A 19612-nucleotide genomic window follows, 5' to 3' on the forward strand; every position below is an offset into this window, starting at 1 on the left:
CAAGCTCTAGGATTTTAAGCATGACCTAATTTCAGGTAAACCAACCTAAACTAATCCTAAAATTATGAATTCTCATCATTGCGCTTTCCTATGAAGTTGAGGTACACCTATCAAACTAACCTTTGATTTGATGACTTTGTTACATCACAAAAGTAATTTACAAGTTCAAAAGTTTGACGTTTCACATACTTTACATATGCCTTTTTAATTGCATTTTAGGTAAGAAACTGGCAATAATATCTTCGGACAACTACTATAAAACTGATATCATGTAACTCAGACATAGAAATATGGTGTATAAAAATTGGACCAACACAAATTTTCGATGGTGGAAATATGAAAAAATAATAATAAAGAGAATTATAAAGAGAGGGTTAGAAAAGGGTCATGGAACCTTAAGTAGCACAAAAAAATGAGGTAATCTGTGTGTGAATTATGAATGGTGGGCATTATCGTAGCAACTGATACCAAAAATATTTAATAGTTTGCATCCAATAAAAAATATCTCTCAATTTAAAATTACAAAATTAAGATTTTACCATATCTATGATTGATGGCGTTGCCAAACACCAGTGCATTCTCTTACTTGACCATTTCCAAATTTGCACTGTACTTATTTATAGTTTTATGAAGAATTGTAATACAAATCTTGTTTTAATAGACCATTCATTTTCTTTTCATACCAGCTGTCTTAACATTGCTCTCCACATATCCTTGCAGTGAATTTTTGGATTACATTATACAACTGCAGATGCATTTATACACGCTTTTCGGGTCTATTATGTTCTTCTAAAGAAGTAAACACCTAGGGATATCAAATTTTATAATTAAAATTCAGTTGAAAACACATCCATCCACAATTTCATAAAGGCTGACTAGAAAAGTTGTATTACTTTAATAGATAAGCTAAATGAAACTGAAATGACAGAATAAGAAGAATTCACCTCACACCAATGAATGTGCACCTTAAAAAAATTGAATAACCCCAAGGGAGATGTAGAAAAACCAATTCACCAGTGGAAAAAACATGCTTGGATTAATTCATTATACTAGACATGGGTCTTATAATTCTTCAAAACCTATATGAATTGCCTGATGTAAGGTGGGAATTTCATTTACACTGCACTTCAAAGGTAAAACATATGGCTTAAACTTTTACTCGTATAGTATTAAATTTAAGTTGATTTCAAGGGTGCAAAGGGTAAAATAAACTCGGAAAGCAGCAAGAGGATAGCAAGTGCCTACCTATTAAGTTAATTTTCTTCAAAACAGGCAATTAATGGATTTCCCATAAAATTTTCTATTTAAAAATGAAAATTCATGCTCAAATTACTTAATGTGAGATTTGAATACTCGGTATGGCAAACCAATAACATTGCATATCATTATGTGGAGTTTATTGCAGTGATAAGGCAAGGTAATGTTTGTTTTATATAAATTGTTTGCATGAAAAATTAACCCATTAAAAAAAGAACAATGTGAGAGGATTATGAGGAGGCACACATGAAAATCACATTTTCATAGGGCACATTCAAGCTAAGTTAATGAGGTAAGAGTTTCCCGCAATTGAGCCAATACTTAAAAAACTTAAAAGGAAATTGAGACGATTTTTTTGCCTCCTAGAGATTAAAATTTTTATATGTTGCAAAGCATTTTGTGTAGCAGATTTTGTGCACATTGGGGACACTGGCATAACCAATAAAGCAAAGGCTCATGCAGCCGGGCATGGAAGTCATGGTTCTACCACCTCCCATTTTTCTCATGTTTCCCATTTCATACATCACAGACATTTAAAGAGAAAACTCCGTTGCCCATCTATACTTTCTTTGCCCTGTAGAGCTTTAGTTGTGCCAGTGATCAGGGAGCACCGAAAATAAATAAGGAGATTTAAAAAAAACAATATAATTCAGTATTAAAAATAATACAGTAACATCACCAGGCAGAAATACTATCAAGTATATTTCAAAACTGGCAAAAAGTACACTGCCAACAGTGTCAAACTCCTCACAAACCACTAAAAACAAGACAGGCAGGGTTACAATGGTAACTACAAAAAAAGGTTCAAGTCTCCTAGGAGAAGGGTGTTAGGAACAAGAGCTTGCATCACGCCAGGTCAGACTAGTGCCAAAGAATTTTAACCATCACAAAACATTCCAACAACAGGGGATGAAAATTGAAGAATATGAACTAAAATTAAATAACAGCAAGGTCACCATAAATTTTGGATTCACAATTTAATTTATCCCATTAATATGGCGTATAAAGCCATTCAACCTCATAATTTGAGAGAAATAAAACATTAAGTTAAATGAAAGTATATAACTGCAAAATGATAAGATTGAAAGACTAATTGTGTAAGACTTTTAACCCTTTGGCTGCAGATTTTAATCCGTACCAATGTTCATGAGCATAATTTTTACTTCAGAATATTCAGAAAATTTCCACAAAAATTAAAACATGAACGAATTTGGTCACATCATGCAGTGTCACCGTTTGTTTTAAAAATACCTTTTTCAAAGAATAGTTTTAGTAGTTCCGGGTAAAAAAAATAATATTTTATACTGGCATTTTGATCTCCCCAGCGAAAGGGTTATCGCCTAGCTACCCATTTTAAAGCTTCCTTTACCTTTTAACGTATTTATTCAAATCTGATTTATATTTCTGTCAAATTATATTATTTATTACACACTCCATTCATGTCAAGTACCAAATTTATATGAACATTAACACAATTGCACTTCAGGTCATTATTATGAATAAATATTATGAAAACAACATTTTATAAAACTCTTCGGAAGACACGTGATTTAAAAGAGCAAATTTAATCCACTTCATCTCAACCACATGGCATATTTTCACTTTCCATTCAAATGTGTGCAAAAAAGATAGAAAAATATATATATATATATATTGATTCATACAGGCAAACTGTAAATAAATTCATTTCCTAATGCTTTAGTTCATATAATCATGTTAAAGGGACATCATTTACTTACAATATCTACAAAGATATGTTTATATCAATATGCATACTTTAACTTCAACAAATTGTAACAATTTCTTACATGATCAAATGAAGGATTAAAATAATTTTTGTTTGCCCATCAAAATCATGTTATTGGTGGGAATTATTGCTTTAGGAATAGTCCTTGACAAAGAACAAGCAAAGCTATAAAGTGTTATCATTAAGTATTAATTATTATAGATGTCCAGCACATTATGTACAGACCCTTCTCATTTAAAGTTCATCACTTCATTACAGTAATTTCCATCATAAGCTGAGCTAATCAGGAAAATATTGAAAAAAAATCCACTTGTACAAATTTACTCACTCAGAAAAAACTTGCGATTGTTTCAAAAGTCCATTATGCAACATTCCTGGTAATATCGAGAATACTTTATAAAAGAAACCATTCCAGAGGTTTATATTTGTACTAAGGAGGTGTATATATATATATGCATTATGGAATAATTTGCTATTCTAGCAATACTTCACTCTTAATTACCCACCAGTAGCATTATCTATTCGTGAATTAAAGGATGGAAATATAATTATGCTTTCAAAATGTATACAAGAACTATTTAAAAAGGATCCAAGCTCAGACTGACAAGTTGAACGATTATCAGGACTTCAAGTAATTTACCATCTCAATAAAAGAACCTACACTAAAGAAAAATTAGAGATATATATTATGTGCATATTCATACATATTTTATTTCATACATTAAATTAATAGTGGTTTCAAAGAAAATTTCCAAAAGGACTCAAGCTCTGGTTCCTGCCAAGAAGGCTAGCTCAATGAATGGCCTGAAATGTTGGTGATTTTTAAATTTGCAAATTAAGTGCATTCTGTAATAGCTTGCATGCATGGCATAGCTGTCAAGTGAAACCTGACATGCAGAATTGATATTTAGGGGCGTGCAAAGCATGATTTATTCCAATTAACAGAATTTTAAATGAATCACCATGGACAAATAATTAACAAACTGATTCATTTCATTTTCTCCAGCAAATGTAAGCAAAACAAGGTAAGAACTAATCACAGTGATGAGTGAGTGGCAGAGAAACAGTATTCCTTCCTAGGTTTAACTCACTCTGCCCTCTCTTCTTACTTGCACAAGACTTGATGGGTCCCCTAATAATCTAAAAATTGGATTAACTTTTACATACGTAATGGATGAGCAATTTTGTTGAATATTTATCTGACTAGGGATGCTATATTTCCTCATTTTTATTGGTACATCCTTTATTTTCCGAATAAAAAATAACATTCCTGAACACTCGAGAATTTATATAATAGTCCCCAATTAATTGATTCCGAGTAAAATTAATATTCTTGTAATACTACTTATTTCTGTCAAAATAAATGCAATTGACTTTCATAAGCATATGTAGACTGCATAACCTTTTTTCTACCATCAGTTTTTCTTTTTTCATGTAATATAATAATCCATTTCATAACTTATTTCGTAATTATTTTGTTATGAAAATTTATTTAAATCAGGCAAATGATCTCTAGCCAATTTATCTTACATATTACGCATTATTTAAAGGCGATTATGATTTCCAGTACCTCTATCTCATTTCAACCAATCAAAACATGGCTAACCTATACATGGGAAACCGAATACTAGTGAGCTCTTAAAAAAAAATATAATGGGTCACAAAGTAAGCTACCGGAAGTCCTGATACAATATCTTATTATAATGAATACAACAACTGAAACATGAGCACTCAAAATTTCCTTTGTTTTCATTGGGATGATGTCTCATTAAACTGAATATTAAAATTGTATCCACCCGATTATTAAAACTTGTCATTCCACAACAGTCGATGAATACTCAAAGAATAGTCAATGCTAACATTACAGAATCTAAGCCAACTAGTGTGGCCATAAGATGATTTCCTTTATAAATGTGTTACATTAAAACACCATTCAAGTGAAATTAATGGTCGCCAAACACAATTTGAGCAGCCAGAACTCTATTCTACACAACCTGGCACCAATGAAATCTGCATTATCTAAAATAACAGATACCAAGTAACAGAAAATTGAACAACATTGAAAGTATCACCAAGCTTAATGGTCAAGTAAATGTAAAGTATAGCTACTTTTTTTAATTCACCAGTCATACCAATTGCATATATCCATATGATATAAGAGAATTTTTTCAATCGGAAGCTCAAATTGAACAATATCCTCATTTTATAAAACCACTTTAGCAGAGAAAGTAGGATCACCATATGTAAGTAAATACGATTCATATCAAAACCAAAGAGTGAATTACACGGAATGCATTTCTGTACGATCACTGTAATATGCAAAAGTGCAGCAATACAGGCTGGGAAGCATCAGTGATTAACTCGTGCATTCACTAATGAGCAGGATCCAATGGATGACCTGTTCCATCCAGTCCATCTTGTAGCATGACTTCTGGAGAGTTCTTACCTGGGGGTGGAGACGAGGAAGCCACTGATGTTGAATGTGAGGAGAATATTGACCCAGTGTCGTCGTCCAAATCATCTTGGCTGCTTCTCAGCCGACCTTCAATAACAAAGCAACACAATTCAACTGTTACTGCTGCAGTAGCAAAAACATTACTAATGCATAATATGGTAAAACATAACTTTAAAATCATTCAGGTACACATTTACGCTAAAACTGTTGCAAAACCATAATAAAAAGCAGCAAACAAGATCAATAGACACTAATTATGCTAACCTTCACAATACAATTGGGGACATTTTATTAATATGAAGGTAGCAAACAGACTATTGTCATTACGAAGAAGGAAGAAGCATATTAATTCATTAGAACAGTGGTAAAAAATCAAAAAACCAAAGGAATCACAAGGGAAAACAATACCATAAGGTTGCTCTAATACGTCCATAATATATTTTCTGTGATATCAGAAGGCTTTAATCCTCAAAGCTGTATTTTCTTCAACAGCAGTTAAATGTACTCACAATTGTTTATTATCATGTCATCCTCTGGCAATAAACCAATAGTCTTGAAAATAAGCATTTGAGAGTGGCTTAAATACACGTAAATCATATTTTAATTATATTGTCAGAAGAGAGGTTGGCCAAGACAAAATATGAAATGTACACCTTCTTCCAGGAAAATATTACCACCTTGAAAAAAAGAAATTTTCTAATCCAGAATTAATAATAGCTTTACCATGCTCTTCAAGGTGTCTCCAAGCAAAGGCATACTCTAGGTCAAACAAAACCTCTTTTGTCTAATACTTAGAAAAAGGAAGGATATGCCATGGTATGGAAAGGGTAGGGATAAGAGAGAAAACACAGGTCTGAAGGACAGAAATCAATGTAACTTAAACTCTACCATCACATGTGTTTACAACAAAAAGGTCAGATGAAACACGTATACCAAAGAGGAAAGAGTGTAAATAAAACTTGGTCTCTTGAGACTATGCAGTAATCATTACAATTTATTGTTGGAGAAACTTTTATAGAACCACAGTTCAAAAGTCATGTGACGTGAGTTTCAATGCATTAGCGTCATGATCAGGTGAAGCAAAGGAGAATGCAATTCTCAGATTCATCTCTCAATAAGGAGGGGAACAAAAAGAGGTGAGGACAAAAATGAGAGAGGAGCTATGTAACTGCTGCTGGGATGGGGGAACAGGCAAGATACAAATATTCATTGGCAATGCTCACTCCAAGATCCCTAATGGTAATTGCACTCAAAGCCAGTATGTGTGCTGCTGGAAAAGAGTGTGATGAAAGGTGGGGAAATAATGGGTAGCCAGCCAACATCCATAGTCTTCAATAAATTTCGATTTTGAACAATTCAGTAATTCCTATATCTACTGTGATTCTTAAAAAGAAATCTCATGGAAAATATAGCCACCCAAATGCATGGCTTAATAAAATGATTCTCACCTCAGTTGTTACATTTTCTAAGATTCTGACTGTTCAGATGCTATGGCAATTTCACCTCAATTGCTGAGCATAATATTTTACAATGAAAATTGAATAAAACAAAAAAAATTCAAAGGAAGGTATACCCAAGAAAATTAGATGCACATTAAGAGGTGATGGGCAACTATTAAAAATTTTTATCGATCATGTTGCTTACTGGATATTATCTGAAGTTCAAGTGATTATGCAAAAGATGTATTGAAGCCTTGGTGGAATTCAAAACAATGCTGGACGGAATGGAATTTTTAAAAATGCTGGAGCATTTCCAAAAATATATCTGTAAAAATTCAGTGAAATAACACTAAACATGCTCACCAGCAGCTCATATGCTAGCATCTGGGTACATTTGGAGCATTAGCCCAGCATATGTACTTGCATTTCATTGGTACTAAACATCAATTTGGTGCATAAAATGCATATTTACTGCATTCATTTTCATCCTTGGAATAATTTATGCAACCCACACTTTAGTTTTGGACTTTGGAAAACATCACATAGCCACATAATTAAGGTAAACTTTTGGCCATGAGAAAAAATCTAGGGGATATGGGGATATCGACTGATAAGATTATTGTACATCCAAGTATAAAGTTTTTTAATGATTTTTGCATTCCATACATTAAATACCATTTGTATAAGAGAGAGTGAGAGAAAGCAAATGAAGCAGTTTCTAGTACATGCAACTTACGCTCCCGAATTACAAATCAACTAGTCAGTGAAAATAAAAACTCGTGAAATGTACCCACACAAAAGACTATTGCTTTCCCAGGTTTAATTCACAGTATAAACCATGATGGGTATTTTTTAAACTGGACTTTACTTATATGAGGACATCCCCGATTTAAAAATTCCCCATATGCAGTATTTCCTGACTAATGACTTGCCTTTATTTAAGGTTGTTCGAAATACATACATTGGCAGATAGAACAAACGAACTACTTCCAAATATATGTTAGATTTAACCATTTATTATTAATATTCTAAATCTCCCTCACAAACACCACAATGTGCCCAAGTCAATGGGATGCTAATGTGTAAATTAGAGAGTTTTGGAATAGACTTACTGCCAAATACACTAGCATGATTTCAAGACTCATTTCTCCATGGTAAGCATAAACAATTAAATGGGAGCAAATAATAAAAAATAATATTTTGAGTTCCAAACGGGTTGTATCTTATGAGGCCAAACTAGGTAATATTTCTTTAAAAGTCATGATTCTTTAGCTATTTTTGATGGGAAAAATTTATTTCCAAAAACTAAGTGATCCAATGAAAAAATTGGACTTTTCCCTGAATATTCCCCAGACTGATCAGACCTCCCAGGACTGATCAACTTTTGAACACTCGTTTTACACACCGGGGCATTAGGTGTTGGAGCTATTGAGCAAGGAACCAACCAATGACTTATTTATAGTTCCTAATTGAAGAATCTTGTTGCTCTCTAATGGAATGCACTGCTTAAGTTCACTACATTTATAACTTATTCATCCCACGACTTGAGAAATCTACGGTGGTCAAACATAAGAATAGTTAGAACTAGAGTTGGCTAATTGGAGAGCAAATCCATTAGGAGAAATCGTAATACAGCAGTAAAATTGATACCATTGGCAAGCCAAGTCAATTATGGATACCATTAATTTCTAATATATTTGAAACCAAAGGAGAAGTATCATCAAGATATCAATTTATTTGGAGGAAAACTGACCTCAGTTGTGAATTAGCCTTAAATTAAAGTATTCAGTCAGAGGACCAATATAAAAATATTAAAAATAAAATACCACTGATAAAACAGAAATATCATGAAACTCAAAATATACCTGAAAATGCATTGCGACAGTTAAAACATGAGCATAGTAAACTGACTGCAGTACACTTATTTATAAGGGACAAGAAGATTAAATTAAAGTAAAATTATGACAAAAATCATCAACTGCAGTCCTTTTTACTAATTGCAGGTTAATTGAATGTTGGTTAATATAGGTTAATGATTCATATTGTTTATGTACACTTAGGAAACTGTACACAAGCAACACTAATAGTCATTCCTGATCCTTACACCCCATGATAACTCATCTCTTCATAAGTCATGACTGTGAAGAGGTTCGATTCTACCAGCTAATACATTACTTTGAGGGTACTTCATGATGAAGAGCTGCCAAAGCAGTAGTAGATTCTAAAAGGAATTTTGCTTAAGAGGGTAAAATATTTTTGGAATGAGGTGTACATGTCATAGTTCATCCAATCACTACATCAGTCATGTGGTTGCTTTATCAATCAGAGAATATGATGAATCTACCTTCCATTTGACAAATTTTTAGCCTATGCATACTTTACTCATAGAATATGTACCATGTGTTTCAAACAATATGCGACTACTATAACTTCAGATTAAGAATCATCGAAAAAGAATACACAATACATATGTAGCTCATTTCAAATTTACAAATGCATCCTGGCTTATATAAAATCACTGCTGTGAAGAAATCGATCGAAATAGAACTTTAAGTGAATAAATTACACTATTAACTACCAAGTGAACTGTAGAAGAGCAAAAAATAGCTCTGAAACAAGAGAAGGAAGAAAGGATTATTTATTTTGAATTATTTTGAAAAGAAGATTCAAAAAAGGGATGCACCAGCCATTCAGACCATTACTAATCCAAATGAGTAATGATTTTACATTGCTAAATTCAAAATGAAAAAGGGGCATGCTGGTATACTTATGCAATATATAACAGTTTTGCAAACAATAAATCACAATAGGTTAAGAGTAAATTGCATATTGATTACCACCCAACATAAAATCAGGGTTTCCAAGTTTGAAATCATAAATAATGATATCCAACAATAAAGTATTAAAAGTCAAGATTAAATTTTGACAATAATTATCAACTTCATTTCAATGGAAATTTCTTTTGCCAGAGGAAAACAATGGTCTAAGAAAAAAAATAGGAGGGTTTCAGAGATAGTTTATTTCAAGATTTTTTAATCTATCAAAAGGAGAATTTGAAGTTACACCATGTATGTGAAATATACAAATATGGCTTCACCTAACTTTAGAGACTGTTATGAGTCTTGTCTAAATGAGATCAGGAAACCCTGAAATGATTGAGGTTAGTAATTTTTCTCAAAAACATTTACAGAGCAAGATACAATTTACATAAATCAAAGACTCAAACTCTTGCTTGAAACTCGCCTTTAATTACTGAGGATTTCCAAGTAGCCTCCACAATAAAGTACTCATTAAATATTTCAAATTTGAAATTGTATACTCCCATGTTTCTCACGGCACTTCAACAGCATTATATCTGAAGGGGAATTCCAGAAGCAGCTAAATCAATCATCTAAATATTTCATGCAAATGACTAGCACAATTTGTCAACCCTACTCTATAATTTGCAAAAAAGTGAAGATAGTGTAAATTAGTTGCTTTATGGTACACTGTTATTCAACTGAAAACGGTTCAGTGGTTATTAATATCTAGGATTACACTTTTTTATCTAAAAATACTAAAATAAGTATAAAATAGATTAAAGAAAGAATTAGGTCAGCTAAAACATGAAGAGCAATTTGATACACATACACAGTCACTATGCATTGGATAAAAAAAACTGCATTTAAGTCATGGCAGACAATAACATACTTAAAATCTGATCTCGACAGCCTTTGAAAGAACTGTGTGGTGAAGTTTCGTTCAGTAAGATGCATGCAAGATAAGATGCCCAATAGACAGCAGTAATTGGTTAGCAGAACCAAAGAGTGCCCAGTGCCAAGTTTTGCCTTGTGCTATAAATTTCAGCAACAGCAGGGTTATATATAGATTTTTGTGCTGATCCATTCATTTAGAAGATTTTTGTACCAATTATTTATGCCAAAATGTTGCCACTTTAATTTTATTTACAACAATTATTATTACTTACTTAATAGGAATGGAGTCAATTCTATGCTTATCGATCATAACATATGCAAACGCATATCCTGTAAGATTTTTTCACAACTGACTATAGAGTTTGCAAGACAATATCTACAAATGTTTTATCATACCTTACACTAAATTAAGTAGTGAGTATTTTATATACAGAAGTCCACAGTCAATAATGGATGCCATCCTTATGACAAACTTAAGAGTTAACAAAGCTGTAGTTGAATAGCCACAAAGTATATGAGAATTGGGAGTTAAGTTTTACTAAAACAGCTATGAATGGGTTTTAATTAGGTTTTACTATAACAACTCGGTGTTTTTTTACATTATTTAACTAGCCAATAATTTGCATAGAAATATTCCTTCCACCACTACAATAGTAATTTTGCATTTTTTTTAAACCATAGCCTCATTGAAAATTATTTAGGAAGTTATCATCTTTCAACTTTCAATCTTTTTTTATTAATTGTACCTGGTCTAATGCTAAAATGTATTATAAAATACATTTTAAAACCACCAAGTTAGCTACTAATTAAATCAAAATATCAATACTTTTTAGACCATAACATAATGAGTCTAAATATAAAAAAGAATATTTTTATGAAAAATACAATTTGTCTGAACAAGCACTCATGAGTGTTTAAACTCAAAATGTAGACGGCATGACTCAAGTATTTCAATGCTGTTTCTGAAAATTTTTAAGGTAAAAATTACAGGGTCTGTACAATACGTATCATGACTGCTTCGCTATAGCCTCAATGAAGCGGTGGATGGGTGTCCGACCAGTTGGCTAGGTAGAGGGGTCCTCCACCACTCAGGCGCACTTAAGTTCAGTCGCCTCCGGGCATGTGTTGAGACAGGAGGTTGATTTTTGTGATGTGTGATTGTTTGTGGTGTCATCGTGCCAGCATGGAGCACACCGTCGGGCAACGCTTTGTGAAGTTGTGTGTTAAACTCGGGAAATCCACGTTGGAGACCCTTGAACTCATTAAACAGGCTTATGGGGATGATGCCTTGAGCCACACAAGAGTTTTTGATTGGCACAAATGTTTAAGTAAGGCCGGGAGCTCGTCAAAGCCAAGCACCGCATCGGATGCACAACGACGCCAGACTCCCGATGCTCAGGTGGCCAAATGAAAAAAGTTTTGGACTCTGATAGGTGTTTAACCATCACCCTAATCAGTAAGGAGACCGGCCTTTCAGTCAGAACCGTCCACACCATTGTAACAGACAATCTTGTGATGAGGAAAGTGTGTGCGAAGCTGGTGCTGAAAGTTTTGAGCGAGGAACAAAAACTCTCGCGGGAGGAAATTTTGCAAGAAATTTTGGACTGCATCCAGGAAGATGAAGATTTTCTCGACAATGTTATTACCTCAAAGGATAGCTCAAAAGGAGCTCAAAGGACATCAGTTCGAGTCCATTGAGCTGGTTCAAGCAGTGATGACACAGGCTCTCAACAGTATTCTGTAAACCGACTTCCAACGGGCTTTTGATGAATGGCAGAACCGCCAAACTAAGTGTATCAATGCAGGAGGAATGTCTTTTGAAAAGTAATAAGTAATTGTAATGATAACTGCAATAAATTTTGATTTTCGGAACCAGTCCCGTTGCTTTTCGTACGGATCCTGAATATCAAATACAAAAATAATTAGTTCCCCAATCGCTACCTATTTAATAATAGTCCTCTACAAACTATAGCATGACCTAATAAATTAAAGGTGGGAAGAGCAACATGTTGTAAACTAAAATCATGAACAATGCTTGTGACACCAAAGGAAAAAATTAGAACTCTGCCTTGGATATCCACTAAAATAATCATGGCATTACATAATTATTTTGAAACTTTGTTGATTACTGACAATAAATAAGTAATTGTAACAATTTGGGATAAGTGAATCTTTTTAATTTATAATTTTCCTTAAAACAATTGAAACATTACAATGCAACAATTTCAGAATGTGAAAATCATTTGCCTTGACCAGGATTTGAACCCAGATCCCACAATGTCCGGCCTAGTGCTTTAGCCAGTTAAGCTATTGAGGCATCCTCTTACACTCCGAAATTTTGGGGGCTCTATAATGGGGCAAGATGTTTGAACAAAATACTGTACATATAAATGTCACAGGCATTCGCAGTCAAGCGAAATGAAAATTTTAAGGATTTGGGGTTCCCAATGATAAATTCAGTAAAATTTTTACCTATCCAATGTGTGCCTGATGATCAGAGCTGAAAATTCTCAAATTTGCATACATATTTTGCCAAAGATTAACATTAGCTAAGATTTACAAATAATTTAAGGACTAAACTAACATGTTCATTGTTTCAAACTATTACAGATGGTACCAGATTATGAGATTAACCACAAGGGAAAAGACCAACCATTTAGGCTGAAGGTAGGAAGTCCATTGCATGAATTATCCCCACTGGAATGGAATTGCAGTCAGTGACAGTAATCACTCTAGGGTAGTAACTATGAGTGATCTATGAATTGCCCAACATCAACGCTTCCATTTTAGATTTACCCTCCATACCTTAATGCAGGAGTTGCACTAGATGGAGGGGGCCACCGAAAAGAAACAAAACTTAGTGAGAAACAGCACCAGATGTATACATGATACTGATAAGAGAGCACCACCCAGAAGAAATGGGGAGCATGAAAATAGGGTTGATCCTATATTTACCTTCCTAGCTTTTTCTATGATTAGGTGGGACAAACCTTTAATACAGGATACCTAATCTATCCTGTTAACACTTCCACTGCTAATGGCAGAGCTCTCACTATTGCATCTAATATAGTAAGCCCAGTAAAAGATGAATCTTTCCAAAGGCACTTAAATATTCTCCTGCACTTAACTCAAATTGTTGATTTAAAATCGCATAGAAATGCTTCTACCAAGGGGTCAATACCTAGGGAATGAAAATATAGTACCACTAGCTAGATATTAGGAATTCTAGACTTTAACCAGTTTGGATAATGGTACCCAATCCTGCTTCTACCACCGGGTAATTTCTAAATTGACGTTGATTGATGAGTTGTGACAATGATTTGACCATTCAAATGCAGTTCTCAATGTAGTGCTATTGCTCATGTAACAATTTTCTCAAAAATATACAATATTAGTAATCACAAGTGCACTGTGATGTGTGATACAGGTTGAATATAGGTTCCCAGTTACAAATGCTTGATTTCATACAGATATGATTTCTGTCAATACTTGAATTTTAGAGTATTCCCTAATTTAGATGCCCAATAATAGAGTGCAATGGCAAATGAGTTTTCACAAAAAATAAATGTGGAGTTTACCTACAGTAAAAATATGAATCAAATTAATATACAGTTTACAAAGTTAACAAAGGGACACATATTTCATTGTACATTTGCATGCAAAAAAGAATAATTACGACTGGAGCACATTAAATTCCAAAAGATAATAAATTGAAAAGAATTAATAAAATTATAATGCCGGCCTCAATCATAAGATTATCCATAAGCTTCTTAGCAAAGTATATCATAAAGAAAATTCTTATTATTGTTAGCTATCATGGTTTGAGGGCCCACTATAATTTCAAAAGCCCTTCATGAGACACCTATCCATTTCCACTTTCTTTCCCGCATAGCCAAACTTTTCCCACTATAGCCTACACAACTTCATGCTACCCCTCAATACCTCCAGCTATATTTCTGCCTTCTCCAAGTTACCCACAACGTTCTTTCCTACTAAAACTCTTAAGACTAAAGTTTTATAGTAACACACTAATACATTTTTGTACCCCTGTGAAAAACTTCTCCCTGTGATTCAGCATGACCTATTCCAGTATAAATGTGCAGATAAATGAAATGTACATACAAAATAAATACAACATATATATTAGATTGTGAGATCTCACTATTAAACTACCTAAAAATAGGAGTGGGGGCAACTAACTCTGAAAGGTTAGTACAACAGAATTGATATGATACCTTCTAATTTTTACATATTTTAAAGTGGAAGAATTTAAAAGGTGAAAAATCGGTCAAAACTATTAGGCATAATCCTCAAACCACAATCAATTAATCATGCACTTATAGTCATCGTCAGACATTGGTAATTAATACCATTCATTGCTGATTCATTTTGAAATTTTGAGTAACAAAACAGATACAGGAGAAACAACAAAGTATAAAGATCGAAAGTACTTTAATAGAGTGAAATTCCATATGGCAAGGCTAAAGAATAAATAATATGATATACCATTGTGAAATCATGTTAATTATATTGTGGATGGTTAATTTTGGGTGTATCCATCAAACAAGCTCTAAATACACCTTTTCATATCACTTTTTTCAGAAGTGCATATGATTTAGAGTCAAATATAGTTGTCTTAGTCACTTCATAAAACTTATTCATCACTTTCAAAATAAAAATATTTTTTGAATTGCCATTATCAGCATATTAAAATTTAAAACCAGTTGGTGCATTGAAAACAAGGAGGAAAAGTAAAAACTTTAGGACTACTATAATAGATTTTTACTTCAAAAATAATTTCAACCTCTTAAAATCTTGATTTATATGGAAATTAAACCTCATATGTATCACCAAGGCACAAACTTCACAAACATCAAGAAATACGCTCACTGATAATAATAAAAAAGTTTATGATGCATCAATTCTGTAAAGTGTGGGTGGGCATTAACCTACCTCTCAGTCCTGCATTAGGTCTCCCATTTGTCATGCCACGGTAAAGAACAGACTCTAAGTAAGCCAGCCCATTATTGTTAATTATGTTAAATCCACAAAGGAGTTCCATTTGCTTCCATCGGTACACTCGTTCCTGGAGTTCTTGTGTGACTTCATTTAAGGAAGTTCTGAAAATAAAAAATAACAGTTGAATTATCATATTTAATACATAACTAACTGAAAATTCTAAATCCATGTACATTGCAGCAAAGCTTCCCTTATTTGTCATACAAAATTATTAACAAGGATGTTGAATGAACCAGATGCTTAATATACCAAGACTATGCACAGTGTTAATTTTGGCTTTAAAAATTAAAAGCAAAGTTTTGTCGCTAATATGATAAAAAAAAACTTAAAAAGAAACCAAAAAGAATTTGAGAGGAAGTTGATACAAAAGTAATTATCAATAATTTTTTATGATATTCTACATAATGAGTACAAGGACCTATGGCAAATCTAAGGGAAAAGAAATAAAACACTAAAAAGAATAGAGTAACTAAATTAACAGCATATGATGGAGGATGACAAAATGAAAAAATAGGTGGAAATGGTGTACAATTACATATTGTTGTGTAATTATGCAAGCAAGATAGCTGTCCTTACCCAAAATAACACTAAAATATCAAGAACTGCTTTCAGATTAGTGCCATATTTCAAAAACACCAATAATAAATCAATGATGATTGATTCAATAATACTAAAGATAAAAATCACAAATATTTCTGGGGTTACATTAATGAATGACTGAGCATAATATTCTTTCAATAGCATTTTTACACAGATACACATAATGACCAGGGATACCAATATACCATACAGTAAATTCGCGCAAATCTGGATGGAGTCTGGCCATTTAATAAGGGTGGTTTCTTAGGGGTCACAAAGATGGCTGCATTCAAGTATTTTGCCAAAAAATACATTTTGCATAAAAGTTTCCCTGGACATGAAAACCATACTTGAATAATTCAGCAGTTTTCCAGTAGCAATGTAAATAATGATTAACTAGTACTTCAAAAAGCAAAGAATTCACTTGTTCAGCAAAATGCCATACATAAATAGTCATGACACATTTGTTTATGATTGATGATCAGTTCTTGCCATGTGCCTTCGTAACTTCCAGAGCACATACCTTATCATATTGAGTTCTTCTGGCAGTAAAAATGACAAATGAAAATGGCATCAACAATGTGTGAGGCTAAAAGAAAACACACAACAATGAACATTTTAGACAAGATGAAGATTTTTAAGAAGTTGGAAGCCTTGGTCTTTGTCACAAGTTTCGATTGCAAGTTTGGTCTAGCTTAAAGACTGTCTGACCTGAGAAAGAAGAATGAAAAAATCAAGGCATTTGCTCCTAGGTTTAATCTTAACTCCCAGAATTTCAACAGGAAGCCTCAGAAAACACCAAGGTTACCAGAAGGTGAAAAGCAGAAAGAAATCCTTCAGGGGTAGGCACAGCAGCAATTAAGTAATGTATGAATTTAAGGTACTGAAATTCAAGATGTATTACAAAATATTGCCAATTTTTTGCATGCATGTAAAAAGTTTTATTTCAACTAGTGGTTGTTTAAGAGGAAAATTTCTTAGAGAATGAGTGTCTGGTGAAGTCGTTAGGGCTGATAATGGCCCAGCTGAATCATTTAGAATAAAACTGCATGTACTGATGGCTGAATATGATTTACAATTATGCCAAATGTATGATGCAGATGAAAGGAACCTACACTTGAGAGTTTTGCCAGAAAATACTCAAACTTTATGAAGTGAATTACAGGTTCCTGGGTCAAAAATCAGTAAGGAAACGGTCTCCATACTTCTGTATTAATGCAGATGGTACATTGGAGAGTATCATTGTGGGAATATTTCGACAACCATGACCCCTGCGGGAAATACTTTAAAAAATCCCCAGTGCTTTATAGGTATTTAGCAAATCTCTGGTTTCCCATAGTTAGCATGATAGACTGGTTCCATAATCACTTTGTTTCTTTAATTTTGAAATACCAAATCAATGCTCAGAGAGAATGAGATAAAAGCACTTTTGATTTTGGAAAACATCTCACCCTGACTTAGAGAATTGGCACAGCAGGGATGATGAGAACAATAATGAATATAAAATTACTATAATTTGAAGTAGGTACTTTAACTGGACTGATTCATGCAGGAAGGTGAAATAATACACTATTGCAAAGGCACAGAAAAAGATGATGTAAGAAGAGGAAATTGACTTTCACTTCACATGATTCGAGCATGAAGATTATCAGAAACTTTTGAGGACTGCAGAGGAAATCTCCTTGACTATTAAAAATTTTGAGGACTGGCTTTATGTTGATGAAGGTGATCTGGATTTACAAATATGAACAGAAGCAGATATACCTGAAAGTATTTTGGCAGTAGGAAATGTATCTTCAGAATTTAAAGGAGCCAGCTGAAAATTCAGTAAAAATCTCAAAGATCTGGGAGAGCTTTGATACTATTATAAATTTTATAGATGAAACGTTGGACATATGTCTCTATGCATGTATGTATATTGCAATAAATATCTTTTTCCCAAGTTTGATAACAAAATTAATTCTTTTCCAATTGTGATTGTTAAATTTTCTAATGATTTATATTTCAATAATTTTAAATCGCCTAATTACCTCTGCAATTTTTAATACACTTTGGGTTGGATAGAATTCATTTATGGAAAAAGACATCAACACCTACCTTTAAATTTCAATAATATAGTCATCTAACATGAGAAATTCATCAAGGAATAATCTTAACATGATATAGTTTATGTTATAATATTTATTTTTAAATAATTACATATATCATGAGATTGTTAATAATTTATTTCCACCCTAATGATCATGGGAATGATCAAATGAGTTCTATCGATAAAATTTATGGGGAATACAAGGGGATATTCTTTTTCAATGGATATTCAACACTTCCAATAAGTGAAGCTTGAATCAGTATAGTTTATATTGGACTTACCTTGCTTCTACAATACTGCGATCAACATCATCAATGGATTTCCCATGTGTTGACACAAATGCTCCCACTAAACTTGATCGCTTCTTCCTCAGTTTCTCACACTGTAACAAACAAACAACAAGCTGGACGTTAAATATAATGAACAAATTGTAAAATTTATGACTGAATCATTGTTTTTAAATTCAAAAATCAATTTTAGGAAGGCAAAAAAACCTTCAAGTAAGAAATGGCTTGAAACTCATTTTATGACTGGTCATATTAAGTTTTCGATAAAACAGGATCAAGCTTAGCTTCACAGTTTTCTCCATTTGTATGCATAAATTGAACCTGGCATTTTTAAAATATCAACATATATTCTAAATTCTTCTAGAATGGGATATTTAAAAATTCACATAAAATGTTATGAGTTTTCTCGGCCTGAACAAATGAAATTTATCATTATTAGTTGAATGCTGAGGGCTTCCGACATGACAATTTCATTATTATCAATACTTAAGAATTTTGAACTCCCACTGGAGAAGCCCTCAAGATAGGCAACGGGTGATGAATGTATTACCATCCTCCCTCTTCAGACGCTTAATGATGCCATAAAATTTGCTGTTAATTGCCAATTTTAGGGAAAATTTTAAACATAAATAAATTCATTAACAAAGGAAACAACCACCTAGTATTTGAACTGTATTTTAGTCAAATAGTGAATTCCAAGTGTTTATTCCACCATAGCACATGATAATAATTGGGCACCAACTACTTTCTAACCATCTCAACAGCAACTATCACTGTTTTAAAATATATTCAGGGACTGGTTTTCTGACAGGTTTCAACTGGATGTCCTCCATCACATTTGGTCCTGACCACTTTCTTTCACTTGCCAATAACTTGCCATTTCTTATCCCATTAGTCATTCCAATTCTTCTTCTACCCTTTCCTTCAATTTTTCCTTCTATGACTTTTCATAGCAAGCAAATTTGGCATAATAAATGCCTTAACCAAGATTTCTTTCTCTTGTTGATTACTTTCAGCAGTATTCCAGTAGTTCTTGTAGTTTTTA

General features: G+C 33.0%; 1 protein-coding gene across 3 annotated transcripts in view; it reads right to left on the reverse strand.

Moving 5' to 3' along the window:
* Stim (stromal interaction molecule) overlaps window positions 1–19612 on the reverse strand; it is a 54532-nt gene that overhangs the window by 20443 nt on the left and 14477 nt on the right. For 2 of the 3 annotated variants that reach the window (XM_071596295.1, XM_071596293.1), the window contains exons 9-11: window positions 18562–18683; window positions 15547–15713; window positions 5451–5546 (exon numbers count right to left, since the gene is read on the reverse strand). In XM_071596295.1, the coding sequence (XP_071452396.1) occupies window positions 5451–5546; window positions 15547–15713; window positions 18562–18683 (385 nt within the window). The remainder of the gene's footprint in view (window positions 1–5450; window positions 5547–15546; window positions 15714–18561; window positions 18684–19612) is intronic. The other variant, XM_071596294.1, reaches the window with a different exon arrangement.

This window comes from Hetaerina americana, unplaced genomic scaffold (genome assembly GCF_022747635.1).
Source record: "Hetaerina americana unplaced genomic scaffold, ioHetAmer1.1.p SCAF_8, whole genome shotgun sequence".
Lineage (NCBI taxonomy): Eukaryota > Metazoa > Arthropoda > Insecta > Odonata > Calopterygidae > Hetaerina > Hetaerina americana.